General features: G+C 36.2%; 2 protein-coding genes across 2 annotated transcripts in view; one reads left to right on the forward strand and one right to left on the reverse strand.

The window, feature by feature from the left end:
- The window catches only part of ACAD11 (acyl-CoA dehydrogenase family member 11), a 94098-nt gene that overhangs the window by 30586 nt on the left and 37346 nt on the right, over window positions 1–26166 (forward strand). The window contains exons 8-13 of the mRNA XM_045503622.1: window positions 736–842; window positions 2054–2180; window positions 9086–9163; window positions 9911–10049; window positions 15030–15137; window positions 16505–16603. Coding sequence (XP_045359578.1) covers window positions 736–842; window positions 2054–2180; window positions 9086–9163; window positions 9911–10049; window positions 15030–15137; window positions 16505–16603 — 658 coding nt within the window. The remainder of the gene's footprint in view (window positions 1–735; window positions 843–2053; window positions 2181–9085; window positions 9164–9910; window positions 10050–15029; window positions 15138–16504; window positions 16604–26166) is intronic.
- On the reverse strand, window positions 17552–25145 carry ACKR4 (atypical chemokine receptor 4). Its single transcript, XM_045503628.1, has 2 exons — window positions 22321–25145; window positions 17552–19091 (listed from the first exon to the last, which is right to left on the reverse strand). The coding sequence occupies exon 2, from the start codon at window positions 19080–19082 to the stop codon at window positions 18030–18032; it is 1053 nt and encodes a 350-aa protein (XP_045359584.1). The 5' UTR covers window positions 19083–19091; window positions 22321–25145; the 3' UTR covers window positions 17552–18029.

The raw sequence follows: 26166 nt of genomic DNA on the forward strand, positions 1-26166 counted from the left end.
AGCGTCCCACTCTTGGTTTCGATTCAGGTCATGATCTCCTGGTTCCTGAGTTCAAACCCCATGTTGAGCTCTGCATTGACAGCAGAGCCTGCTTGGGATTCTCTCCCTCTCTCTCTCTCTCTCTCTCTCTCTCTCTCTCTCTCTCTGCCTCTCCCCTGCATGTGTGCTCTGTCTCTCTCTCTCTCTCTAAAAATAAATGAACTTTAAAAAAAAGAACATAGAGAAGAAAGAAAAACTAATTAGAATTCAACTAACACTGGTCAAGGAGACAGTTAACTAATCTAGGAGTCAAAAAAAAATGAGGGAAAATTTTCTTAGAGATCATGGCATTGCCTTCTCTTTAGTTTGATAGTTGTTTTGTTTGTTTGTTTGTTTTTTTACTTTATTTTTGTGTCTGTAGATTTTCCTCCAGTATGAAGGGAAAATAGTGATCTTTAGAGGTGATATAATTTGCCAATTTGGTATCTTTGTTAGCTTCTGAACTCATTTTCAAGTTTGATTTGATTTCCAGTTATAATTCTGTTAGGATAAGAGTGTGTCAACCAAATTATGCATGTATAACTCTTTAAGAAGGTATAATTATCCTTGCGTGTAAATAAGTAGAATTGGTGATCTGATTTACATTTTGATACCTTGTGAGTTTAGGGACTCACATAGCTGGGAAACTGGAAAGACTGGATAGCTGAAGAACAGTTTTTAATGAATCTTAATTGCTCTATGTTAATTTATTTATAGGGAGTATATCGTAGATATCTTCAGGGAAATAATGCATCTGAGAATAGCTTTATGTTTGCCAATACTGTGCAACCTCTGGCAGAAACTGGATTACAACTCTCAAAACGGTAAGCAAAATGAATTCCTTGGATACCTCAAATTAGAGCCTTTATTAGATATATGAAGGTTGTAAACTTTGGGATAGGGACTGTTTTTATTGATTACACCAGGATTGCTGCTGCCCATCACAGTAGTTTTTTGCTAACTCTCTTATATGCCTGAAAATAAAAAGACTTCAAATATAAAAAAAAAAATTATAATCCATATTCATGATTAAAAGTAATCTTTTTTTGCCAACTTGAGTATATAAACTTTTAAAGAGATAAAACTCTCAAATGTTTCGTTTCAATAATAAGTTACTTACATATACCTATTTAAAATTACATATTACAGGGACGCCTGGGTGGCTCAGTTGTTTGAGCATCCGACTCTTGATTTTGGTTCAGGTCATGATCCCAGGGTCGTGGGATTGAGCTCCGTGTGGGGCTCTACACTGTGTGAAGCCTGCTTAGGATTCTCCCCAGCCCCTCTCCCCTACTCACACACTGTCTCTCAAAAATAAAATAAAGTAACATAAAAGATGATTTATTAACTTTAGCAGTATTGCTCTTTTCCATCATATTTCATGAAATTTTATTCAGTCACGTCATAAGTGTCTCTGAAATCCATATCTCCATCAGTGGAGCACTTTTCAAGGCATCTAATTCACTTGCCAACCATACACTCCCATCTAAGTGCTGTAATCTATAGCACTTACTGAGTGCGTGGATGATGGTGTCCCTGGAAATTCTGTCCAAGCCGTAAGTTCCCATGGCATAACATTAGGACAGTTATGTCTTACAATTCATTTATAGATGGATTCTCCTCAACATAACAGCTGACTGTGTTGCTCTTCATAAAGATCTTTAAAGTTCTTGTTTATAATGACAGCCAACAGTTGTACTTATGAGGAATATACTAAGAATAATTACTAAATTTGTTCAATTTCTTCACTTGCTTTTTTTAGAGATTGTGATAAGTGGCTTTAATAAAGATTCAAAACTACCACTGATTAAGGTCAGGCCAGGCTTATGTTTTACCAAGTAGTGCTTTCAGTATTAGCGTTTAATGTTCAAAGTGAAGGGATTCTGCATTCATTCCATAATATGAAAAACTTAAGAAATTACAAAATATGGCTACTCCTGAGGTATATTTTGGGGGAGTTGGGGAAGTCTTCACATTATATTCAGAAGTATAGAATAATGATTTTGGACACCTTTATAACTTTTTTTTAATAAAGGACTTTTGGTACTACGCCATCACAGATTGATACTTCCCAGCAGTTTTTTGTACAGAGTAAGACAGGCCAGGAAGTTCTTATTAGGGTGAAGCATTTCATGAAACAACACATCCTTCCAGCTGAAAAAGTAAGTACCATACAAACAAATAGAATGTATTTGTGCTCAAGGACTGTTGATGAATGACGTCTGTTATCTCTGTTTCTAGGAGTACCATGGTATCCTATCCTATCCTTACCTCATTCCACTCTTCCCCTTAGCACAGAGCTACTGCAGAAGCTGATAAGCTTCTAAAATATGTCAAGGGAATGCTACAGATAAATGATTGGAATTAAAATTCAGTCAAAGGGAATTAACTGTTGTAAAGTTGAGATCCTAAATATATTAGAGTAAAGCATTACTTTAGGGCCTTTGCCTAAGGCTTTTTTTATCTTTATAGACTCCTTTGAGAATTAAGAAAACTGCAGAGTAAATAAGATGGACACAACCAGAAAATTTTGCATATCATTTCGATCTATTCACAGATATACTACCTCTCTCCCCATAAGTTACTATTTTAAGGTGTTAAGTAAGTAACCATAAGTTCACTGAGGGTAGAGAAGTAACATGGTACATTCAGTCATTTAGTTAACATGTAAGTATTAGGTACCCTAATAATGGGTTAGGCATCTGGAGAACTATTGAAAGAAAAAGAAAGAACAAGACAGAGCTGATGCTTCCACAGAGCTTACACTTTAGCACAAAAGAAAGACATTAAATAAGGAAGATAAATGCTGTGAAGAAAAGATAAAAGCTATTATGAAAATACATAAGGCGGGTGGGGCCAGGTATGTGTGTGAGTTGAACACTGGTGTAGAAATTATAATGGTTTGATTCTAGTCCATTCCTTCTACAAGTTAGATGGTCATGGGCAAATAACTTTAATTCTCAGTGCCTCAGTCTTTTCATCTGTGATGTGAATAGATATGAGTAGATATACAATAAATTCTCATTTTAATTTTCCATGATTCTGAGAAGTCTAGAGCTGGACTGACAAAATCAAATAGGAAACTGAAAAAGCCCAAAATTCTTTCAATAAAAATATTGAGTTGATATGTGTTTATAAGGCAGTTACTATTGTTGCTTGAATTACATAAATATTGTTGCTTGAATTACATTGTTAGTAAAGATCCGGCATGAGATTAATTTTGCTGACCAAGTAGGGTATAGTTTTTATTTTTTGTCTTTTGTTTTTTAAAGAAAATACTACTTAAATATGAGGAAGTTCTTTCTAAAATAGTCACCTCTTACATGTGTTCAGTGATTAAGATATCACTTTGGAAACTTTATGAACTAATTAGTACATATACAATTTTGAGTTTTAAAGTTCTGAACTTTTGGGTGTTAAAAAGGAAATGCAACACTTTTGGTTCAAAATGGCAGTCTGAATTCAGCATTTATCTCCTTTCCCTCAAATAAAATCCCATTAACAATAAAGAAATTTGTTTCAAGAAATAGCATAAATTGCTAAAAGCTCAAAAACAGAAATGGGACACATCAGAGGACTAAAGGTTTTGAAAAGAGAATGGAAATTGGATTTGGAAAGCAGAATGGATCATACCAAAGAATAACCTTTAACAGAAAAAGCCACATCTTAAAATCATTTTGAAATAAGAGAAGGCTGTAGCACAGGCAGTAACTTTTTTCTTTTTTTTTTTTAATTTTTAATGGAGTCTCCTGTGATTGGCTGGTATGGAGAGCAAGAGTGAGAAGGAAAAGAGAAATCAAATTGTTTGACTAATTAACCTGCAAGTGGGCCGTGGGGTTAGGTCTCTAACACTCCTGAATAGTAGTGGCATTTGCTTCAAATGAAAGGCTGTAAGAGTACTTTAAAAAAGTAAATGATCAGCTTAGACTTATCATGGTGATCATTTCATAATGTGTATAAATGTCAAATCACTATGTTGTATGTCAAAAGCTAATGTAATACTGCGTGCTAACTATACTCCAATTTAAAAAAAAAAACAAAACAAAAAACAAAATGAGGAAATTGAGGCCAGAAAAATTCAGCAAGTTGCCTAAATCAAAGAGAGAAGGAAACCAATGTGGAACAGTGTGGAAAAGCTGGATCTTAGAGTTAGAGCATGGGTTCTGATTCAGACTTTGCCTAAATTCTACCTTCAGCAAAAAACTTACTTCAAACATTTGACAAACACTGAGCACCTCTGTATGCTGGTCACTGTGCTAGATGGTGGGGACATGGTGATATTAAATCTTACTAAGCGTGACAATATTAAGCAAAGTTGATATCTTCACAGTCAAATGCAAGAGGAAGACAAACAGTGAATCAACAGTAACAACACTAGTTAATATGCATTAAGAACTTACTCCTCTGCCAGATACTGTACCAACAACTCACGTACACGTACACTGACTCATGTAATGCTTGCTGAGGGGGTACAATTATTACTCTGGCTTGAAAATGAGTCAGAGAACATTTAAGCTATGAGTAATACATTTAGAACTCGAAAGAAAGAAAGAAAGAAGAAAGAAAGAAAGGGGGGAAGGGAGGAATGAAGGAAGGAAAAGAAAGGGATGGAGGGAGGAAGGAAGAAGAGGGAAGGTGGAAGGAAGAAAGAGGACAAACTGAAAAGAAAGGCAAGAAAGAAAGAAAGAAAGAAAGAAAGAAAGAAGAAAAAGAAAGAAAGAAAGAAAGAGAAAAAGAAGGAAAGAGGAAAGAAAAACTAAAAAGAAAGAAAGAAAGGAAGGAAATGAAAAAGACAATAACAGCAACAACAAATTATCCGTTTCAAAGAAGCCAGGGCTTCAACATGAGGGTTAGTCCTCTAGAGTCCTCCATTTTTGGCTTTTTTCTTTCTTTTTTTAGTGGGGGTATGGTGTAGACCCCCAGCTTGCCTGTCAGTTTGCCTGATTCCTATCTACTCACCCTAAAATGAAGCATATTTGTTGACATGCTTGTGCTTGGAACCAGCTGATTATTCGAAAGAGAGGCCACAATTGGCAGAAGAAACCAAGTAGCCTTGCTCTTTCATTTATAGATGTGAATGGGAATCAAAGGAAACATGCAGCACAGAAAAGAAGTATCACAAATTGGCTTGTGATACATCTGCTGAACTTAATAGCATGCAGCTATGAAAATATTTACAAAGAATTTTCAATGTAAAAGAAAATGCTTTCTTATAAGTAAAAAGCAGTCTATAGCTTTAAAGGGAAGATTGTCAATATTTTGTGTGGCAAGGAAAGCAACAATCATTTTTTCGTTGCAGATTGTTCAGATCTAGAATACATCCACGCATAATAATGTGAACTTTTTCTTCCATTAAAAATCTTAAACTGGGATGCCTGGTTGGCACAGTCAGTGGAGCATGTGACTCTTGATTTCAGAGTTGTGGGTTTGAGTCCCATGTTGGGTGTAGAGATTGCTTGAAAATAAAATCTTTGAAAAAAAAAAATCTTAAACCAACATCTGTAAAAATGTTTTATCCTGTAGAATGATTCTGAACAATACTAATCCCTGTCTGTGAACATTGACATTTGAAATGATATCTGGAGAAAAGTAATTAGCTTTCTCAAAATGGGAGGGAGAAAAGTCTATAAAATTCTATCCAATATTATTATAACTAAGTTTGTAAAAATTAAAAATCATGTCTAGAAAAAAAAAGTCTAGAAAGCAAGATTATGTCACATAATGCACCAGTTTTTTAGCAATACACAAGACTCTTAATGAATTTTTCATAATACTTTTACATATGTTTCCAAATTTTTATAATGGGGAAAAAATAAGCTTCATTTAAACTATTCAAATGACCATGGAAATTCCTTGGATATCTTAAAGTGAGAACATAAGAACCCATTACTTATGAAAATGTTAAAAGGCAGTTCTTCCTAATTAATATGGATAAGGAGTCCTAAAAAATAGCATGTAAAACAGGAACTAGCAACATGTTCTTGAGAACACACTTTTAACATAATGATAACATTAGCCATATTTTCCTACTCAGAGTAATAATGTACTGGTAAAGAACTATTGTTGCTTCTTTCTAATAGACTTAAGTTTAAAGTGAAAAACATATTATATGGAAAATTATTTGTAGGCTCAGATTTAAGATTCTGAACCAACATACTTCAAAGCCGCATCTCAATCAGTGAATGAGGAAGTTAGATGTTAAAGGTGTTTTTCGGGGAGAATTGATCAGGCAGCAAACTTATTTTCTGCTTCCTTCTGTTTTTCATACTCTAAGAACTAAAGAGAACTTCATTCTGATGAGATATTTTAATTCTGACTCCTGCCATACCACAAATAGATTTTGCAGATCTCTTGAATAGATAGACTTTAGAATAGGAATTTTTAAATCACACAAGTTTTTAAATAATTATATAAACATTGGCATATTTTAACTTCTCAGAACTGTAGTATCATAAACTGTAGTATCATAACTTCTCACAAACTGTAGTCAGAGATGAGGAATTTGTAAATGTATTGCATAATATATTTCTTATCAAACACAGTAACATTGACTATTTCCACGGCAATACAAGGGATGGAAATAATAAACAACCCTAAACAGGAAATCTCCAATTTAACTGACTTCCTGACACAAATGACAAATGCTGTTTATCCTATTGGCTTTGAAAGAGCTGTCCTTTGTCTTCTTGAAGTTTTCACTAAATACATCAGTACCCTGGACTGCCATGCTTTAATAAAAAGAACATTTCTGGGGGCGCCTGGGTGGCTCAGTTGGTTAAGCATCTGACTTTAGCTCAGGTCATGATCTTGCAGTCCGTGAGTTCGAGCCCCACGTTGGGCTCTGTGCTGACAGCTCAGAGCCTGGAACCTGTTTCAGATTCTGTGTCTTCCTCTCTCTCTGACCCTCCCCCGTTCACGCTCTGTATCTCCCTGTCTCAAAAATAAATAAATGTTAAAAAAATTTTAAAAAAACATTTCTGAATATTATATGACTGTAAAGTGATAGAACAATTTTAGAAAATGATTTTGTAATGTGGGCTTGTGACAATGTTCATAGCCTTTAATCTAGTAATTGTACTAGCCTAAGTGTAAAAAAAATAAGTACAGAGATGAATAATAGCAAATATTGGAGAATGCCATCATAGACCGTATTTTAGTTCATCTTGATTCTTTTAGTTGCACAAATTAGAGATTATTGTTACTGTTTTATGTAGCTAGTTTTTTAAAACTTTTTTAAAGTTTACTTATTTATTTTGAGAGAGATAGAGACAGCATGAGTCGGGGAGGGGCAGAGGGAGAGGGAGAGAGAATCCCAGGCAGGATCTGCAGCACCATCAGCACAGAGCCTGACGTGGGCTCGAACCCATGAAACTGCGAGACCATGACCTGAGCCAAGACCAAGAGTAGGACACTTACCCAACTGAGCCACGCAGGTGCCCCATACATAGCTAGCTTTTAATTTAGATTTACCCATATATTTATCACTTTATTTACTGTTTCTTCTTGCAGCTCAGATGTTTCTTTAATGATCAACTTTCTTTAATGAGAATCTGCTAGTAACCTTTTATTTGATAGTTCTTTTTATTCCTTTTTTTTTTTTTTTTTTTTTTTTTGCTCAGGAGAGGGAACTAATGATTCAGATTCCTTGTCTCTCTTTCTGTTTCTTTATTTCTAATGCCTTTATTTTGTCTTAATTCTTGAAAGATTGTTTTATTGGATATAGAATTCTAGGTTGACAGTTACTTTCAGCAAATGAAGGCGTTGTCCCACTGATTTCTGGCTTCATTTGTTGCTCTGGGAAGTCAGTTCTCAGTCTTACTTGTTTATCAGTGATCTGTCCTCCCCTCCTCTTTCTCCTCTTAAGAGCTTTTATTTTTCTTTGGTGTTGTATAGTTTGTGCTTTGGCTTTACTTTGTTTTCTGAATTTGAAGATTGGTATCTTTCATCAGTTCTAAAAACTCAGAAGTAAATTTTTCCAGTATCCCCTCTTGTTATACTCTTGATCTTGGGCCCTAGTTAGACTGATGTGAGAACATTTCTCTATTTCCATCATATCTCTTAATCATTCATATTTTCCTTCTATTGAATTTCTGTGCCTCATTCATAGAAAAGAGTAATTTCTTCATGCTTTTTCTTCCAAATTATTTTTTTTCTGCTATATCTAATCTACTTTTCAACCATCCATAGAACAGTGGTTCTCTCAAAAGTTGGAGAGTGTCAGAATTGCCAAAGCTAGTAAAGAATACAGAAGCCCTAGGCTCATTGAAGTAAAATAGGTCATGGATTCTTGTCTTTTCACCAAGTGCCCCAAGTGATTCTGATACCAATGGTGTTTGAGAACAACTGCCATTGAATTTTTAATTACCATGGTTTTTCTTTTCCCAAGTTGCATTTGGTTCTTTTCTTTTCTTTTCTTTTTTTTTTTTTTTTTTTTTTTGGTTCTTTTTCAAATTTGGCTTATTCTGATAACCCTTGTCATACTTTTAATTCCTTCCTTTATTCCTGAAATCTATTGGACACAAATACTTTATATTCTGTATCTGATCATTAGTTTGTAGTCTTTGGAGAGTGTGAGTCTGTTAAACTATTGGTTTTGCTAATTTTTGCTAATGGTGGCTTGAAACAAGTACTTTAGCAACACTTGAAAACTCAGGCTTCTTTATTTCTGACCTTTGAGAAATTTCCTTATTTTTCTTCTGATACATTACTACATGTATTTTTTAAATTATTTTAAATATTTTCTCTGGCATTTTTAGTTGTTCTGCTTTAAGAGGGGTTCTTGTGACCATCCAGTGTGCTGTGTTGCTAAAATTGGAACATTCAAATCTTAGTACAAGATTTTGTAAGGCTGTCATCTAATATTGAGGCAGCATAATTTTGTGAGCAGCAAACCTCTAGAATTTTTTATACTCCTATATCTGGCTTCAGAAAGAAATATTACTGATCAAATAGCAGCTTTAAAAACCTCTTCATCTAAATATGTTTACTTTGGATATTAGCAGCTTATGGCATTATTTACTTTGTATTAACTTTAGCTAATGAACTTTTTTCTTGTTATTACTTTAAGGAGGTAATTGAGTTCTATGTTCAAAATGAAAATTCAGTGGACAGATGGAAAAAACCTTTAGTGATTGATAAACTCAAGGTAAGAAAATAAGAAAACCTTTAATAATGGAAAATTTATATACAGGTTTTGGGTTTTTTTTTTAATGCAGGTGTTTTTCGTTTGTTTTTTGAGACCTCAGTTTGTTATTTGCTGTTGTTCTGTATGTAGTGAATAAATACATCAATAACTGTTTAAAAAGAAAATATAGAATATGTAGTATGCAAATTAGGCTACGTAGTGTTTTGTGTATGGTATGTGATGAAGACAGAGACAGCCTCTTAGAGCTGTTCAAAGAAAAAATATGATCAACACCACTCACTACCATCTGTCACTCAATTGAGACAGAAGTCAAGCAAGACATTTGTCCCACCTGGGCTCAATCTAAATTTGATGTTTTTAAATCTTAACCACCACACATGTAAGAAACTGAACTGTGCAAAATAGTATGTGTGGCATAATTATGCTCAAATGTGGGAGATTCTGTAAGAATTCTGTAAGATTCTGTAATCATAATTCTGTGATTCAGTAAGAAGTACCCAAGAAAGCAAAGTTTTTCAGCCAAATCTAGGGAAACTTGGAGGAAAAGGCATTTCTTTAATGCCTTTTGATTGTTGTTTTATAATGAATTAATAACTATTTGGTTTCACACACTGTAGGATAAATGAAATAAATAATTTCATAAGTGTTTTTAAATTGCAAAAGTATAAATAACAATATCTTTTAAAAATAAACTATTTTAGTTCATGGTAAATTATGATCACACTGGCATATTCATCACCTTGACAGGAAATGGCCAAAGCAGAAGGCCTCTGGAACTTGTTTTTGCCAGCTGTAAGCGGTCTCAGCCAGGTGGACTATGCCTTGATTGCTGAAGAAACAGGAAAATGCTTTTTTGCTCCAGATGTCTTTAACTGCCAAGCACCAGGTTACTGCATTATTTAAAAACAAAACTTTCTCAGATATTTTGAGGAGTGTTTGAAATTTGTCTATTTTATGACAGGAAGTTTTTCTACACAAAATCATGGATTTATAAACTTGTCTGTAGTTTTACTTTTCATTTACTTTGATTTAAATATTAAAAAATGGATCCAGTGTCCTCATTGGATTATTCTTTGGTTAAATATCATTACATTAAGAGTATTAGTGAATAGAGATCACCACCAAAGGGATTGCAGTATAAGGATTGCAGTTTCATGATTGGGTATTGGATATTTCTATGGCTAGTTGGAATGGCTAGAGAGTTCTAACTCTTTTGGTTAGCCTGTCTCTCCATCTATTCACTAATTATTTAGTGTTCTAGATCCTTGGGATATATCAAGGAAAAAAATACACAAAAATTCCTGCCCTCATGGAGCTGATATCCTAATGGAGGGAAACAGAAATAAATAATAAATATAGGGGCACTTGGTGGCTCAGTCAGTTAGGCATCCAACTCTTGATTTTGGTTCAGGTCATGGTTTCACGGTTTATGGGATCGAGCCCTGTCAGGGTCTGAGCTGACAGTGCGGAGCCTGCTTGGGATTTTCTCTCTCCTTTCTTTTTGCCCCTCCCCTGCACTCTCTTTCTCAAAATAAATAAATAAACATTAAAATAATAATAATAATAATAATAATAATAATAATAATAATAGGGGCACCTGGGTGTCTCAGTCAGTTAAGCATCTGACTTCAGCCTAGGTCATGATCTCACAGTTTCTGAGTTTGAGCCCCACTTTGGGCTCTGTGCTAACAGCTTGAGCCTGGAGCCTGCTTCAGATTCTGTGTCTCCCTCTCTCTCTCTCTGCCCCTCCCCCACTTGCACTCTGTGTGTGTGTGTGTGTGTGTGTGTGTGTGTGTGTGTGTGTGTCTCAAAAATAAATAAACATTAAAAATAAATAATATAATAAGGAAGTAAATTATGTAGTAAGTTTGAAGATGAAAAGTGCTTTGGGAATAAAAAACTTAGGGTGGGGGGGAGTGCTGGAATGCTAGGGAACAAGAAATGCAAATTACAATTTAACATGGAATGGTCAGGATCAGACTTACTGAGAAAATGACATTCGATAAAGACTTAAAGAAGATGAGAGAGTTAGCCATGCTGATATCTGGGAGAAGAATTTTCATAGCAGAGGAAACAGAAAATGCAAAGACCCTAAGACAAGAGTGTGATTGGTGTATAGCCAAGGAGGCCAGCGTAGTAGGGAGACTAGTAAGAGAAGATAGCAGAGAGGAAAGGGCATTATAGGGTAGGTAATGGCTTCTACCTTCTGTGAAATGGGAAGCCATGGGAGATTTGAGCAGAAGAGTGACAAGATTAACTTCAGCTTTAAAAGAATCACTTTGACTACTATGTTGAGAATTAACAAAACGAGGGAAGGAAGGAAGCAGGGAGTCTCTTGTAATAATCCTAGTTAGAGATGATGGGGATTTGTTTGTTCTGGTATCAGTGGAATAGAAGTGGAAAGATTCTAAATATATTTTGAAGGAAGAGCAAAGAGGATTTCCTGATTTGATATGAGGGAGTCAAGGATACCTCCAAAGGATGCCATTAAAAATTGGAAGGATAAGGAAAGAAGGCCAGTTTTTCTTTAAAAAGGTAATATGGAAGGTATAAACCCAGAATGTAGTCTGTAGAAGATGTTTTGAAACCTGAATTTGCCAAAGAACTGGCTAAGGAACTTAAAAAACAAATTCGCAGGCTCCATTCCTGAAGATTTGATTCAGTAGGTCTAGGGTAGACCCTGTAAATGTCTTTTGTTTTTTCCCCCCAAGTTACTTTAGTTATTCTATTGCTACTAGTCAAGGAATAACATTTTACTTGTTGTAGAAGGATGATGGTATGATATCCTATGTTGTCACTGCACAAGTTAGACCTTGATACTGCCTATTGTGCTTATTGTATGGCCCTAGTGCTAAAGCTCTCTCAAAAAGGGTTAATGAAGGATGGAACTGCCAAAAAGAAGAATATTGGTTGTCTGAGAGAAAACACAATATGGTTGCATAGCACAGTGTTTGCACCTGGACTTTAACTCTCATTTATTCCCAACTATTAAGATAGTTCATTGACTTTTGATGATGGTTGAACTTATCCCTGACGTGGTAAGTGGAAGGAAATCCTCTTCACAACACCAGTTTATCAAATCACTGCTGTACTACATTTTAATCTAATAATGAGGCTATTGTAAAAATCAAGAAATCTATCCTAGAATTTCTAAAGATTTCATCTCATTTGTGTGAAGCTATTATGTTATGCTACAAAGGGGGCGTAATTTCATGGAAGGATTACTGGTAGTCTTTTATTTAGAACTTTTTTTATTGCTACTCATAGTAAGAAATATATTTCATATTGTGACCCAGTATGTAGCCTATGTAGTTTTATGTGTATATTCATGGATGGATGGATTGTACAAGGCGGGGGGCGGGGGGGAAGACTGAAAAAGAGTTTCATGAAATAATAGTTTCCCTTGTTGCATGCAACATATTCAGATATTTTCCACTGAGTCTAATCTAATGTATTCTATTTTGATCTATTTCATTTTTTAAAGAATGTTAGCCATATTCCATTAAATTTATTTCATGACCTACTAATGGGTCATAATATGAAAAATAATGCCACAGAAGACTTCCTCTGTAGACACTGCTCTGCCACTATTTCTTCATTTGACCCGTGAACTCACTTTTCACTGGAAGGTCTTTTTTCTAGCATTAAAATTTCTAGTATTAAAGTTTCATGAGTCTGTTAGTTGTATTATCTAAATGACATCACCGTTCTGCTGAAATTTTTAAATTGGCCAGGAAAATACATTTTCTTTGACCAAAGTTTGATCAGCAACTCTCCTTAGCAAACAAAGATGTGTAAAACTGTAAGTAGAACACTAGGCGTTTACCCTTTGTGGTGGAGCTATCTTCATGAAGCCCTTGGGGATTGGGTTTCGGAGCATTTCCAGAGCAGATGAAGAAGGGAATGTAACTGATGTCAATTAAATACTTTGGGAGTTTTCTTAAGTATAAAAGATGAATTTCTACTCAAGCTTCTCAAATAGTTCTAAAACCTTATGGGAACCATATGTAGCTTTCCAATTTGTCTTTTATTTTTTTGCCCTTCATTAAGTCATACAGTATTATATATTGGGATATTGAAAATAGGAATTTTTTAGAAATGTTTATTGATTTATTTTGAGATAGAAAGAGCACCAGCACGGGAGGTGCAGAGAGAGGGAAAGAGAGAGAATCCCAAGCAGGCTCTGTGCCATCAGTGCAGAGCCCCACATGGAGCTTGAACTCACAAACTATGAGATCATGACCTGAGCCGAAATCAAGAGTTGGATGATTAACCGACTGAGCACCCCAGGTGCCCCTGAAAATAGCAATTTTTAATTCTAAAGCTCTTACTAGAAAATTTGGGGGCCTTTGGGCTGATTTTGGGGCTGGTGATTTTTTTGTAGAAATAATTTATCTAGGCTTTTTCCCATCCTGTAAAATATAACTTTGTTTTGCCAGCTTCTCAGAATAAACTGATAATTTTTGGAAAGATCTAATTCAGTATTTACTTCATTTGAACTATAACAAGAAACAATTTAAAATAAGCAAAGAAAATGATGAGTTTCATTAATTATAACTGAGGACTCATTTTTTCCCTCATTCAAAGAGCTTTTAAGCTTTAACAAATTTTAAGAATTTGTTCATCTATACGAATTTTGTGCATTTTAGTATAACTTTGGCTCTGTTAGTAGTGTCTAACCAGAGTGCACACATATTTTAAGAGACTTAACATGGGGGCGCCTGGGTGGCGCAGTCGGTTAAGCGTCCGACTTCAGCCAGGTCACGATCTCGCGGTCCGTGAGTTCGAGCCCCGCGTCAGGCTCTGGGCTGATGGCTCAGAGCCTGGAGCCTGTTTCCGATTCTGTGTCTCCCTCTCTCTCTGCCCCTCCCCCGTTCATGCTCTGTCTCTCTCTGTCTCAACAATAAATAAACGTTGAAAAAAAAAATTAAAAAAAAAAAGAAAAATGCTTCCTCAAAATTTTGAGGAATCAGAGGAATCAGTTTTCAAAGGAAGGGTTTCAGGTAACATTTTTTGAAGTTTGATAGGAGTGAATATCAGAGGAAAGCCTCTAGAGCATTTTGCTCCATAGCAGACATGAAGTATTCTTTTTCTTATATGAGAATGATACTAGTGTATCAGTCACTGAACAACACCCTCTGATGTGTTGGAAAGGGTCTTTGAAGTTATCTGCCGTCACTTTCTATCAGGGATTCTGTGTTTAGCATTCTCGAGATTCGACCTGGTACTTTTCTAGATGGTAGGGGGCACATAGAAGTAAGAGCATTGGTAGAGGTAGAGACAATTACTCTGTGAGTTCAGAGGAAGGAGATATTTCTGACTGGGTAATCAGAGATTCTTCACAATGCAAGTGGCTCAGAAGCAGGAATTTACTTAGGAATGATGGGTAGATTTGTACTTGAGAGAAGGCTTGGCACAAGCAAATGTATGAAAGTTAGAAAGCACAGTGTATGCTTGAGGAACAGGAGTCTCAGTGCTGGATTCTCAATAGAACATGTAACGATAATTGTTTTCCAGGAGCCATCACCCCTAGCAGAGCATATTTGCGAGAGAGCCAGGAAAGATTAAGCCAGTAAATTGTTTCCCTTAGTCCTAATTGAGTCAGCCTTCATTAGAGCCATGCTTTATTGAGATGAAGCAGACAAGTGTGTGTAATTCACAAGTTGAATAAATGTGCACCAAATGCCATATACTTATAATAACTATTTATGGAATATCTTCATTATAAATTATATTTACATTTCATGTTTCAAAATATTTTTGTTAGCAAATACTTAAAAGGTACATGTGTATATTGTCAAGATAAGTTTGGATTTCATATTGATAAATTTTTAAATGTAAAAGAAATGTTTTTTCTTATGTATAGACACAGGGAACATGGAGGTGCTCCACCTATATGGAAGTGAAAAGCAGAAGCAGCAGTGGCTTGAGCCTCTTCTTCAAGGAAACATTACGTCCTGCTTCTGTATGACGGGTAAAAGCAAATCACGGTTCTTCCCTTGTGCAGAGAGTTATCCTGGAGCTATTATGGATGAGCTAAAGAAAGGAGGGAGGTGCCTCTGTGTTTCAGGCAAATTCACCCATGGCTAGAAATGTAAATATGATTGTTTTGAGTGCAGTTTCAAATTTTGGGATTTTTAAATGTGCAGAATAAAATTGCCCTCCCATTTGGGAGGATACCACAGCTGATGTTTTCTGGCTGTCTACTTTAGCCATTTAGCGCAGAGTAAACCTAACTTCATAATCTTTTGACTAGCATTTCAAAAATTGTTATCTCTGGATATTTAATATCTTTTTTGCCCTTATGATGAAATACTCATATTTGTGATAATTTTATGTTGATACAAAATATTTAACCCTGCCATAAACCTAGAAAAATAGAACATTCACCAATGCTAGTCACATTGTTCAAATTATGTTCATTAGGGAAGTAAAATTAGGGGCATGTTAATGAAAAAGGGTTTGGTACCATTTGTACATAGGAAACAGCAATAACGAATTCTTCAAAGGAAAAAGTCATTCTATAGTTGAGTTTAGAATTAAACTATATGTCATCTGGCCATAATTCTGGCCAGATTTTAAACTCTTCTATAATATTGCATATGTTTATAATAGCAAAACTAATTTTCATTTAAAATCAGTAAGAGGCATTTATTGAACACCTATAGTATGATGTGTTTTCTACAAAGCACTAATTGGAGGTTACAGAGCAAGTACACCGCTCCGTCTAAAGGAACTGGGTCTCTAGTTTTAGAAATAGAATACACAAAATATCTGAAGGACCCATTTAAAAAAGCAGGATATTAACAAGTGCACATTACTATGATTGAGGGCTAGCCTTTACATTCTGAAATGCCATATAATAAAGCAGTTGTGTAAGGGTGTCCCATGAAAAACTTTCTGAAGACATTGTGTTGAGCATGCAGAATAAACTGATGAGATGGAATTCTCAAGGCATAGTTAGAAATTGTCGAAAATAGTAAATTATAAGGAAATCTGAATTGTAAGTATTTAGTATATTTCCACTGTGGGAAATAAAGGACATTTTAATCTAGTTTTGATGTTTGGAGAACGGATTCCATGAGTTATCTCAAATCATGTACCAGTGAGGGAGCCAAGAACACAATTCAGATTGCTGATCCCAGTGTTCGAAATTCATTCTTCCAGTGTACACTTTTTGAATACCTGCTATGTGTAGGTTATGGGAGGTCCAGGGTGGGATGGGGGGAAGGGAAGGAACATGCCTCTATCCTCAAAGAGTTCACATTTCCTTATTCAAAGTCTCTTTTGTAAGTAGATGATGTCTGCCTGCCCATAAATTCAACCTTTGCTTATTTATAGAGCCCGATGTAGCTTCAAGTGATGCCACAAATATTGAATGTAGCATCCAACAAGACGGAGATAGCTATGTAATTAATGGCAAGAAATGGTGGAGCAGTGGTGAGTATTCAGATCCATCCTTTGTGCCAGGTGCTGTGCTAGAATAACGTGATACATAGTTATTAGTTTTGTGATCATAGTTCCTTAAATTCTGCCTTTAAAAGCATATTGAAATTTAGAAATATTTGCGAAAAAGAAAAGTAATTTAAAAATAACATATCTTGATTAGGTGATATTTAAGAGCAGAAAACATGTCTTTTTTTCAGTTTTACAATTCACAATTTTTTAAGGTTTATGAGAGAAAATTCATATCCGCGCACACTATTTGTGATCATGGTAATTTCTATCAAAATTAAATTTTAATAGGGATATATTAAATGAAATATAATTTATAAATAATTGTATTTAAAGAGATAAGATGTACATGTTATTAGAAATCATTTATTGTGTCACGTTTCTTCATTGCTTAAAAATACAAGTGGTTTGGGGCGCCTGGGTGGCGCAGTCGGTTAAGCGTCCGACTTCAGCCAGGTCACGATCTCGCGGTCCGGGAGTTCGAGCCCCGCGTCAGGCTCTGGGCTGATGGCTCAGAGCCTGGAGCCTGTTTCCGATTCTGTGTCTCCCTCTCTCTCTGCCCCTCCCCCGTTCATGCTCTGTCTCTCTCTGTCCCAAAAATAAATAAACGTTGAAAAAAAAAAAAAATACAAGTGGTTAAGCAAAAAAATAAGAATCTATACATGAGAAAATGTATTCTTAACCCTCGGTAATAGACTCACATAAATGGATGAGCCCTTTAGGAAGTCATAAAATTGGAACCTGGGTAAATATGATTATCTAAAGATTTCTTCTAGAGTATACATGTAAATCTAATAAGATAACCAAGTTATTATTAAAGAAAGTTGACATCATGGAAGCAAATTATGTGTTCAGAAATTTAGCAGGGATAAAAAGAAAAAGAAAAAAAAAAGAAAAAAAATTTACCAGGGATGTATTAAAAGGGCCATTAAAGCTTTTTATGTATTTTTTTATTGTTAAATTGTTATTCTGTCTGGGGTCTTACAAAATCACAAACTACGAAATGGGAAAAAAGGATTAAATTTTGCTGTATAGTTATTCAAGTACTGAAATTATGCAGTGAAGTCATTCTTATATTAAAATTTAAATCATTTAAAATAATTATAAATACTCCTTTATATAAGCCTCTGTATTAATCTGTTTCAGATGGCCTAATTTATAGCATGGTGTTTTCATTATTAATATCTGTTAATACTATTTTCCTATATTGTTAATGTTAAGTTCATGTTTTGTGCACTTGTGATTTCATTTCCTCTTCTTCCTGGCTGCTACATTCTCCCATCCTCCCCCACCTTTTGATTGTTATAAGTTGGCACCACAGTGTTTAACATTTAAGTTTCAGAATAAAGCAGATGTTCTCTCTGGGGAGAAGCATCATTCATGTGAATCGGAGCAAGAGACAGTTTTACATTTAAATGCTAAAAGTACTGGTTGGCTCTGTAGGATCTTCTGAGTCAAAAGGAATCTCGTCCACGTTTTGTCTTTGTCTTCTCCAGGACCCATATTTCTTGGCAACTTTCATGATGTAGTTTTTAAACGATGCTCCCATAAAAACGTACAGGACTGGGTTGAGGCAGCTGTGAAAGAGTGCGATGCTCTCTGTGATTTGGATGGCAACATCCATGCGTTTGCTCATGTCACAGTCAGTGATCAGGGAGTAGATGATGTCTATGACTTGGCAGAACCTGACAATGTTATAAGGCAGCTGAGTGACAATGAAAACTATAACCACCGTGAGCAGAACTTTGAGGGGTCGAGATTTTTTAATGTTGGGCATCCTGATGAGTGTCCTTGCTGTGACAAAGTAGCATACTCCCATAATAAGAAAAGGTATTACAAATCCAATGCAGATTTCCAACATTTGAATTGATGCTTTCACTGATGTTCCTAGGTGATATGGAAAGATGGGAATGCACCTAGCCTTGTGATTTACTGTATAAAAAACCAGCTGTGGTATACTCAGCAAGATGGCAACCATCCAGACAAAGAAACAGATAAGCCAGCATGGTTTCCCCACTCCTGATTGACTTGGGGCTTTCGTTACTGCCCAATATCTGTCTACACTGATACAAGCCAGAAACTGCATTCCAGAGACGAAATTGACAGTGTACAAGGCTGAAGTGACTTTGCACATGATTCTCCCTAAAACCCACCCATGAACTGCATTAACTGCCCAAAAAGGCAGAGTAAATAGAAGGAGTAAATCTGCCACTGCCAAATTCAGGATGTACACATCTGTTTTGGTTCTCTGTTTCTTGTAATAGGCATAAATCGCCACTACTATGGAATTGCCTGCAATTCCAATGATGAAAGCTATTGTGAAGAAGGCAGGCAGGAAGACTTTTGCAAATTTTCTGACTTCTTCTTTTATACAGATCACTTCATACTGACTATAGTCATGAGTGCCATTCACTTCATTTTCCTCATAATAGTAATCTGTTGACTGGTTGTGTTCCAAAGCCATGGCTCCAATCTAAATGTCAAAAGGAATACAGAATATTCATTTTAATATTGTTTAAAAGGAAACAATTTTTGATCTAGCATGTATTTGTTCTTTTACTCAAGAATAGATTATTGGGTGGGGCGCCTGGGTGGCGCAGTCGGTTAAGCGTCCGACTTCAGCCAGGTCACGATCTCGCCGTCCGTGAGTTCGAGCCCCGCGTCGGGCTCTGGGCTGATGACTCAGAGCCTGGAGCCTGTTTCCGATTCTGTGTCTCCCTCTCTCTCTGCCCCTCCCCCGTTCATGCTCTGTCTCTCTCTGTCTCAAAAAATAAATAAACGTTAAAAAAAAAAATTAAAAAAAAAAAAAGAATAGATTATTGGGGCACCTGGGTGGCTCTATCAGTTAGCATCCGACTCTTGATTTCAGCTCAAGTTACGATCTCACAGGCACAGGAGTCAGGCTCCATGCTGATTGTGGAACCTGCTTGCGATTCTCTCTGTCCCTCCCCACTTAGGCATACACACACACACTCTCTCTCTCTCTCTCTCTCTCTCTCTCTCTCTCTCAAAAATGAATAAATATTAAAAACAACAACAAAAACTAGAGAATAGATTGTTGCCATAACATAGGTGAGACTGAATCTGCCACTCTTTGAAATTTGAAACCTTTTAATGGAAACCACTTAGGAATATATCCCCAAGGTTATTTTTTCATCCTTTGGTTTTACAAGTCTGTGTGTAAAAGCTAGGATTTAAACATGAAAGATAAAATTAATACCCTGAGGAATTTTCTTAGTCATTAAACCCTAAATGAAAGTAATGACTTTTATGTAAAAATAGTTGGGTTTTTTTTTTTAAGGTTTTACCTTTTTTAAGTAATCTCTCCACCCAATATGGGGCTTGAACCCACAACCCCAAGATCAAGAGTCACATCCTCTACTAACTGAGCCAGTCAGTTGGTAGTCAGCTACCCACAAAGTAGTTTTTAACATATGAAAAATTAGATTTCAGCAAAAGGAATAACAATGTTATTATTTTTTACATATACAACTTTGTGATTCTTATGCAGTATATTGTCAGTAAATTAAATTGTTCATCTAAAATAAAATTATTTTCAGGGAGCCAGGTGGCTCAGTCAGTTGAGTGTCCGACTTCGGCTCAGGTCATGATCTCACCATTCATGGGTTTGAGCCCCACCTTGGGCTCTGAGCTGTCAGCACAGAGATGCTTCGGAGTCTGCTTTGGATTCTGTGTCTCCCTCTCTCTCTGCCCCTCCCCCGCTCACACTTTGTGTCTGTGTGTGTCTCTCTCTCTCAAAAATAAATAAACAGTAAAAAAGACAGAACATTGTTAAAAAAAATTAAACATCAAAAAAATAAAATATTTTTCTGGGGTGCCTGGCTGGCTCCGTCAGTTAAGCATCCAACTCTTGATTTCAGCTCAGGTTATGATACTACCGTTCGTGAGTTCAAGCCGTGTCAGGCTGCGCACTGACAGGCAGAGTCTGCTTGGGATTCTCTCTCTCTACCCCCCTTTTTCTCTACCCCTCCCCTGCTTATGTGCACACGCATTTTCTCTGAATAATAAATTAAAAAAATTTTTTTCTTATTGCCACCAGAGCTCTATCTCTAAAATGTCAATCTGTCACTCTCCTGCTTAGCTCTCCCCTAAAAGACACATTTCTTCACCTGAAAGATAGAATCCAAGCTCCTTAGCATTATGCCCAAGCCTCCCTCCCTAATGTGGTCCTACCCATGGTTCCTGCTACATTTCTCTACTATGTGCCTTACGCTGTAGACAGTAATAGTACTCATTTGAAGCATTTTGCTGGCATACACATGCTGCAGCACATATCTTCATCATTACTCATTCTGTTCCTTTATCTGATAGACTCTTTCCTGCTCTTCCCTTAAAGGGCCACTTCCTTCCTCCTCAGTTAACCTGGATCTCGCCTTGCCAGAAGACTTTCCTGATCCAATAGCTATATCTACATACATACCTACATTCACTCTTAGAGAATGGACCCCATCCTATGGAAAAGATGGGTTTCCTAGACTACCTTTTCCCTCTGTGCTTAAGTTCCCTAAAAGTGTGACTTATTGGGTTTATGTTTCTAATTAATACCTTGGAGAGTGCCTGGCACACACTAGGTGCTCAGTAAATATTTGTTAAACTAAAGGTTTTACCAGCAGAGGTATAAAGCTATTACTGTAGAATGGATAGATGATGTGCCAGGAATCTTCTTGTCTCATCACTAGTTATTTTACTATATTGGTTATTAACACCCTATAGAAGTAAGATAAACTTGCACAGAATTCACAAGTTTTTAAAAGTATATAAAAATTACTTTCGGTGTTTTTATTTTAGTGCTGAGTTTTGTTTTGCTCCTTCCTTACCCGTTCTGTTTCCCTTTGATTGCTTTTGTACTTGGAAGAATCTCTAACATTCTTATGGAATCATTAATGAAACTACTATTTTTAAAACAGTGTGCCAACTTGTACATTTTCAAAAGAATGTTCTTATTCTTACTAACCCTTTTTGGATAGTAAAGCAAAGAAGGCCCCCCCAAGGAAATATGCCACATAGAAGAACTTCTTTCGTTATGTAAAAACCAGGTGCTAACAATCTAAAATGACTATTTTTATCCTTAAGGTTATTTGAAAAGTTACAATCTGGAAGACCATTCTGATCATCATTTTCTTATGTGTTAATTATTAACACAGTATGCACTTTGTACTTTCTTTCTCATTCATCACAAATCTTGAACCTGGTGATAAGGAATAACATGCCCAAATAATACAAGACATTAAGGAAATATATTTTTAAATAAGAATCTTATTAAAAATATGAGTAAGTAAAACAAGGACTGGAAATTATTTGCAGACATGATCCTTTGGCAGATATATAGGAATACATTTTAGATGTCTTTATAATTATTACCAGAACAAAAAAAAAGATAGCATTTATAAAACAAAGTAGAAAAAAAAGGTAGAGCAAAACTTATTTTCTCATTAACAAAACTGTATAGGCAAGTAATGGTATTAAAATAATACCAGAAATAAAATATTTTCATCCTGCTATTTTCAGATTTAAGTTTTAAGATTAAAGTGTATAGCTGCTTTTAAATAGCTCTTTTTTGCACATATAAACGTTCAGACTTTTATGCATCAAGACTCCCTCTACATAGGTAAATATACAAAGTCTTTGGGCTTTAAAAAACAATCTTATCCAAGTTAGAATGAGAAAAAGAAAAAACCAACCTGTTTCAGTGGGCAGAGAGGAGCAGTCTTGAGTGAAGACTAAAATCAAATGACCTCTTTAACTCAAGCTACTTTTGTTTTCGTTTTACACCCCGCCTTTGTCTTGCATCCAAGAGGGCTTTCCTGAAATTTAACCTTGTGAGCACTTGATCTTTTACTTTTTGTATAACCATCCTGGAAGTCAAATCCAAGTTCTTAAGTGTCCTAAAATACAAACTTGAAAGAATTCCATCTTGTTTCAAAAACTACATAACTTTCAAAGTTTCCACTTAGATGAAGGGAACAAGAATGTGTCTGCAGCTGAGGAACCAATCGCCAAACTGAAAGAATTCACCCTGAGAGTCAAGGCAGCTAATGAGTGCTCATAGGTAGCATCTAGAGAAATAACTTGTAAAAGTTATTTTGTCTAGAAAAGAAAAATGACTTTACCTCAGAAAGTTATCTTTTTGAAGACTGAATTATTGCAGACTAAATTCTGAGTAACAACTAGGCATTTATAGAACTTAATATTTTTATGCCACATCATTTAATATTTTACTTAAACTATTAAAGTATTCTTAGCTGTGCTATATTTCTTCTTTGTCCTTGATGCCAGAGTTAAGTCTTTCCCCATGTCTTTAAACTCTCTTGCCTTCTTGTAACCTTTTTCTTCAAAGACCAGCATACAAACCTTCAAAATCCTTTCGTCTGGGGACATTGTTTTTCCCATGCTAACAAACAAATGAAAATGAGAGAAGAAATGCATGCAGATTAAGCCCTTGGGGGTCTATTTGAGCTTGACTTTCCTTACATTTGCATTAATAATTCCCTTTATTTCCTTTCTCCTGCAAGACTAGGTAGGCTCAGTCTCCACCTGCAGAAGTCCTTTTAGAGGAATGTCAATTTTTCTGCAAGCAGTTGATCAAAGTCTCTTGTTAATTCACAGAAAAGAGGCTCTAAGTCACTGGGCCTTCATCTTCCTTCATCTTCCTTCATCTTCCCACAGTATAAATCTGAGAGGACTGCCAGTTTCTCCTTGTAATCCACCACTCTTTTAGAAAGTCATTTGCATGCAGCTAAACCAGCTCGCGGATGCGCGCGCACACACACACACACGCACGCACACAGTGCCTGGATTTGTGGTGTTTGTCATTTTCCAATGTGTAAATACTCCCACCCTGGCCAATTTTAAGGTATCAGTGTGAAGTCACTGAAGGCAAGGTTGCTAAGAGGGGAGCATTAATTATAAGCTCTCCTGAGCAGGCTCTAGCACACTTACTCAGAAAGAGGCATCTCTTCTTACCACGACTGATCATTAGTTTCTTGCTGACAGACACTGCACTTAATGTTATCCTGCCTGTCTAGACTATCTGGTTTTTCTCCTCCTCTTACCTCTTGTTGTTTTTTTGTTTTGTTTTTGTACAAATATAAATATTTATTTAAAATGAGAGATGCGGGGTGCCTGGATGGCTCATTTGTGCAAGCATCTAACCTTGGCTCAGATCATGATCTCGCTGTTCATGAGTTTGAGCTCAGAATCGGCTCTCTGCTGTTTGCACAGAGCTTGCTTCAGATCCTCTGTCCCCTTCTCTCTGCCCCTCCCCTGCTTGTGCTCTCTCTCAAAAATAAACATTAAAAAAAATAGTTTTTGATGAGAAATATATCACAACAAGCTATAAAACTTAAGAGGCCAACAAACACCAAAACTTAAAGAAAAATCCTCAAGAAAATATTTTAGGGCTCCTGGATGGTTCAGTCGGTTAAGTGTCCGACTTCAGCTCAGATTATGATCTCACAGTTCCTGAGTTCCAGTCCCGTGTTGGGCTCTCTGCTGTTCTCATAGAGACTGCTTTAGATCCTCTGTCTCCCTCTCTCTCTCTCTGCCCATCCCCTGCACGTTCTTTCTCTCTCTCTCTCTCTCTACAATGAAATAAGCATTAAAAAAAGAAAATGTATTAATAAACTGCCTGACACATCTCAATAGTACTATTTTTCCAGAATTTTTCAGCTACACATCCTTTTCCTCCAACTTTAGATATAGTTGACAATTAAAAATTGTTTATATTTAAGGTGGACAAGTTGATAATTTGATACATGTATACATTGTAAAATATTGACCCCAATCAAGGAAATTAACATTGTCCATCATCTCACGTAGTTACTTTTTTGGGGGTGATGGGTAAAAAACTTAAGATCTCCCCTCTTAGCAAATTTCAAGTATACAATATAATATTGTTAACTATAGTTACATGATTGTACCTTGGATGTCCAGAATTGACTTCTCTTGCATAACTGAAACTTTTTGCCCCTTGAACCGCATGTTCCCATATGCCCCTAGTTGCATACCCTTTGATCACTTCTTCAGTTTTGTAATTTTGTCATCTGTTTTCCATGAGAATAGAAATATACTTCACAGGCAGGTGAACTTGCTATTTGTGTTACTACTGCAGGTTTTTGCCCTCATGAACATAAACGTTCATATCCATTCTATTTCGTGTGATTTCTTCCAAAAATGTATGGTGCATTTTGTTGTTTTATTTTTTAAATTTTTTCCAGTGAAGTTAACATAGTGTTATATTAGTTTCAGGTGTACAGTATAGTGATTCATCAATTCCATATATCACCTGATGCTTATAACAATTGCAATCCTTAATCCCCATCACCTATTTGACCCAACCCTCCCATCTCCCCTCTAGTAACCATCACTTTGTTCTCTATAATTAAGATTCTGTTTCTTTCTTTTTTTTTTTTTTTTTATTCTCAACTTAGTTAACATACAGTGTAGTCTTGGCTTTAGGAGTAGAATCCAATGATTCATCACTTACGTATAACACCCAGTGCTCATCCCAACAAGTGCCCTCCTTAATGCCCATCACCCATTTTTCACACCCCCTTACTCCCATCACCTCTCAGTTCTCTGTATTTAAGAATCTCTTGGGGCGCCTGGGTGGTGCAGTCGGTTAAGCGTCCGACTTCAGCCAGGTCACGATCTCGTGGTCCGTGAGTTCGAGCCCCGCGTCAGGCTCTGGGCTGATGGCTCGGAGCCTGGAGCCTGTTTCCGATTCTGTGTCTCCCTCTCTCTCTGCCCCTCCCCCATTCATGCTCTGTCTCTCTCTGTCCCAAAAAAAATAAATAAACATTGGAAAAAAAAAAGTACCATACAAATGTGTTAAACACTTAACACACGTTTAAAAAAAAAAAAAAGAATCTCTTATGATTTGCCTCCTTCTCTGTTTTTATCTTATTTTTCCTTCTCTTCCCCTACGATCATCTGTTAAGTTTTTCAAATTCCACACATGAGTGAAATCATATGATACCTATCTTTCTCTGACGTGTTTCACTCAGTGTAATACCCTCCAGTTCCATCCATGTTGTTGCAAATGGCAAGATTTCATTCTTTTTCATCGCTGAGTAGTATTCCTTTGTAAGTATATACCACATCTTCTTAATGAATTCATCAGTTGATGGACATTTGGGCACTTTCCATAATTTGGCTGTTGTTGATAGCACTGCTATAAACATTGGGGTTCATGTGCCCCTTCAAATCAGTACTCATGTATCTAATTCCTGTTGGATAAATTCCTAGTAGTGTAATTGCTGGGTCATAGGGTAATTATACTTTTATTTTTTATTTGTTTAATTTATTTTCTTAATGTTTATTTTTGAGAGAGAGGGAGAGACAGAGCATGAGTGGGGAAGGGCAAAGAAAGAGGGAGACACAGAATTCTAAGCAGGCTCCATGCTCTGAGCTGTTAGCACAGAGCCCAATGCAGGGCTCGAACCCACAAACCACAAGATCATGACCCGAGCCAAAATCAGTCACTTAACCTATTGAGTCAACCAGGTGCCCCAGGGTAATTCTGTTTT

Source organism: Leopardus geoffroyi, chromosome C2, assembly GCF_018350155.1.
Source record: "Leopardus geoffroyi isolate Oge1 chromosome C2, O.geoffroyi_Oge1_pat1.0, whole genome shotgun sequence".
Lineage (NCBI taxonomy): Eukaryota > Metazoa > Chordata > Mammalia > Carnivora > Felidae > Leopardus > Leopardus geoffroyi.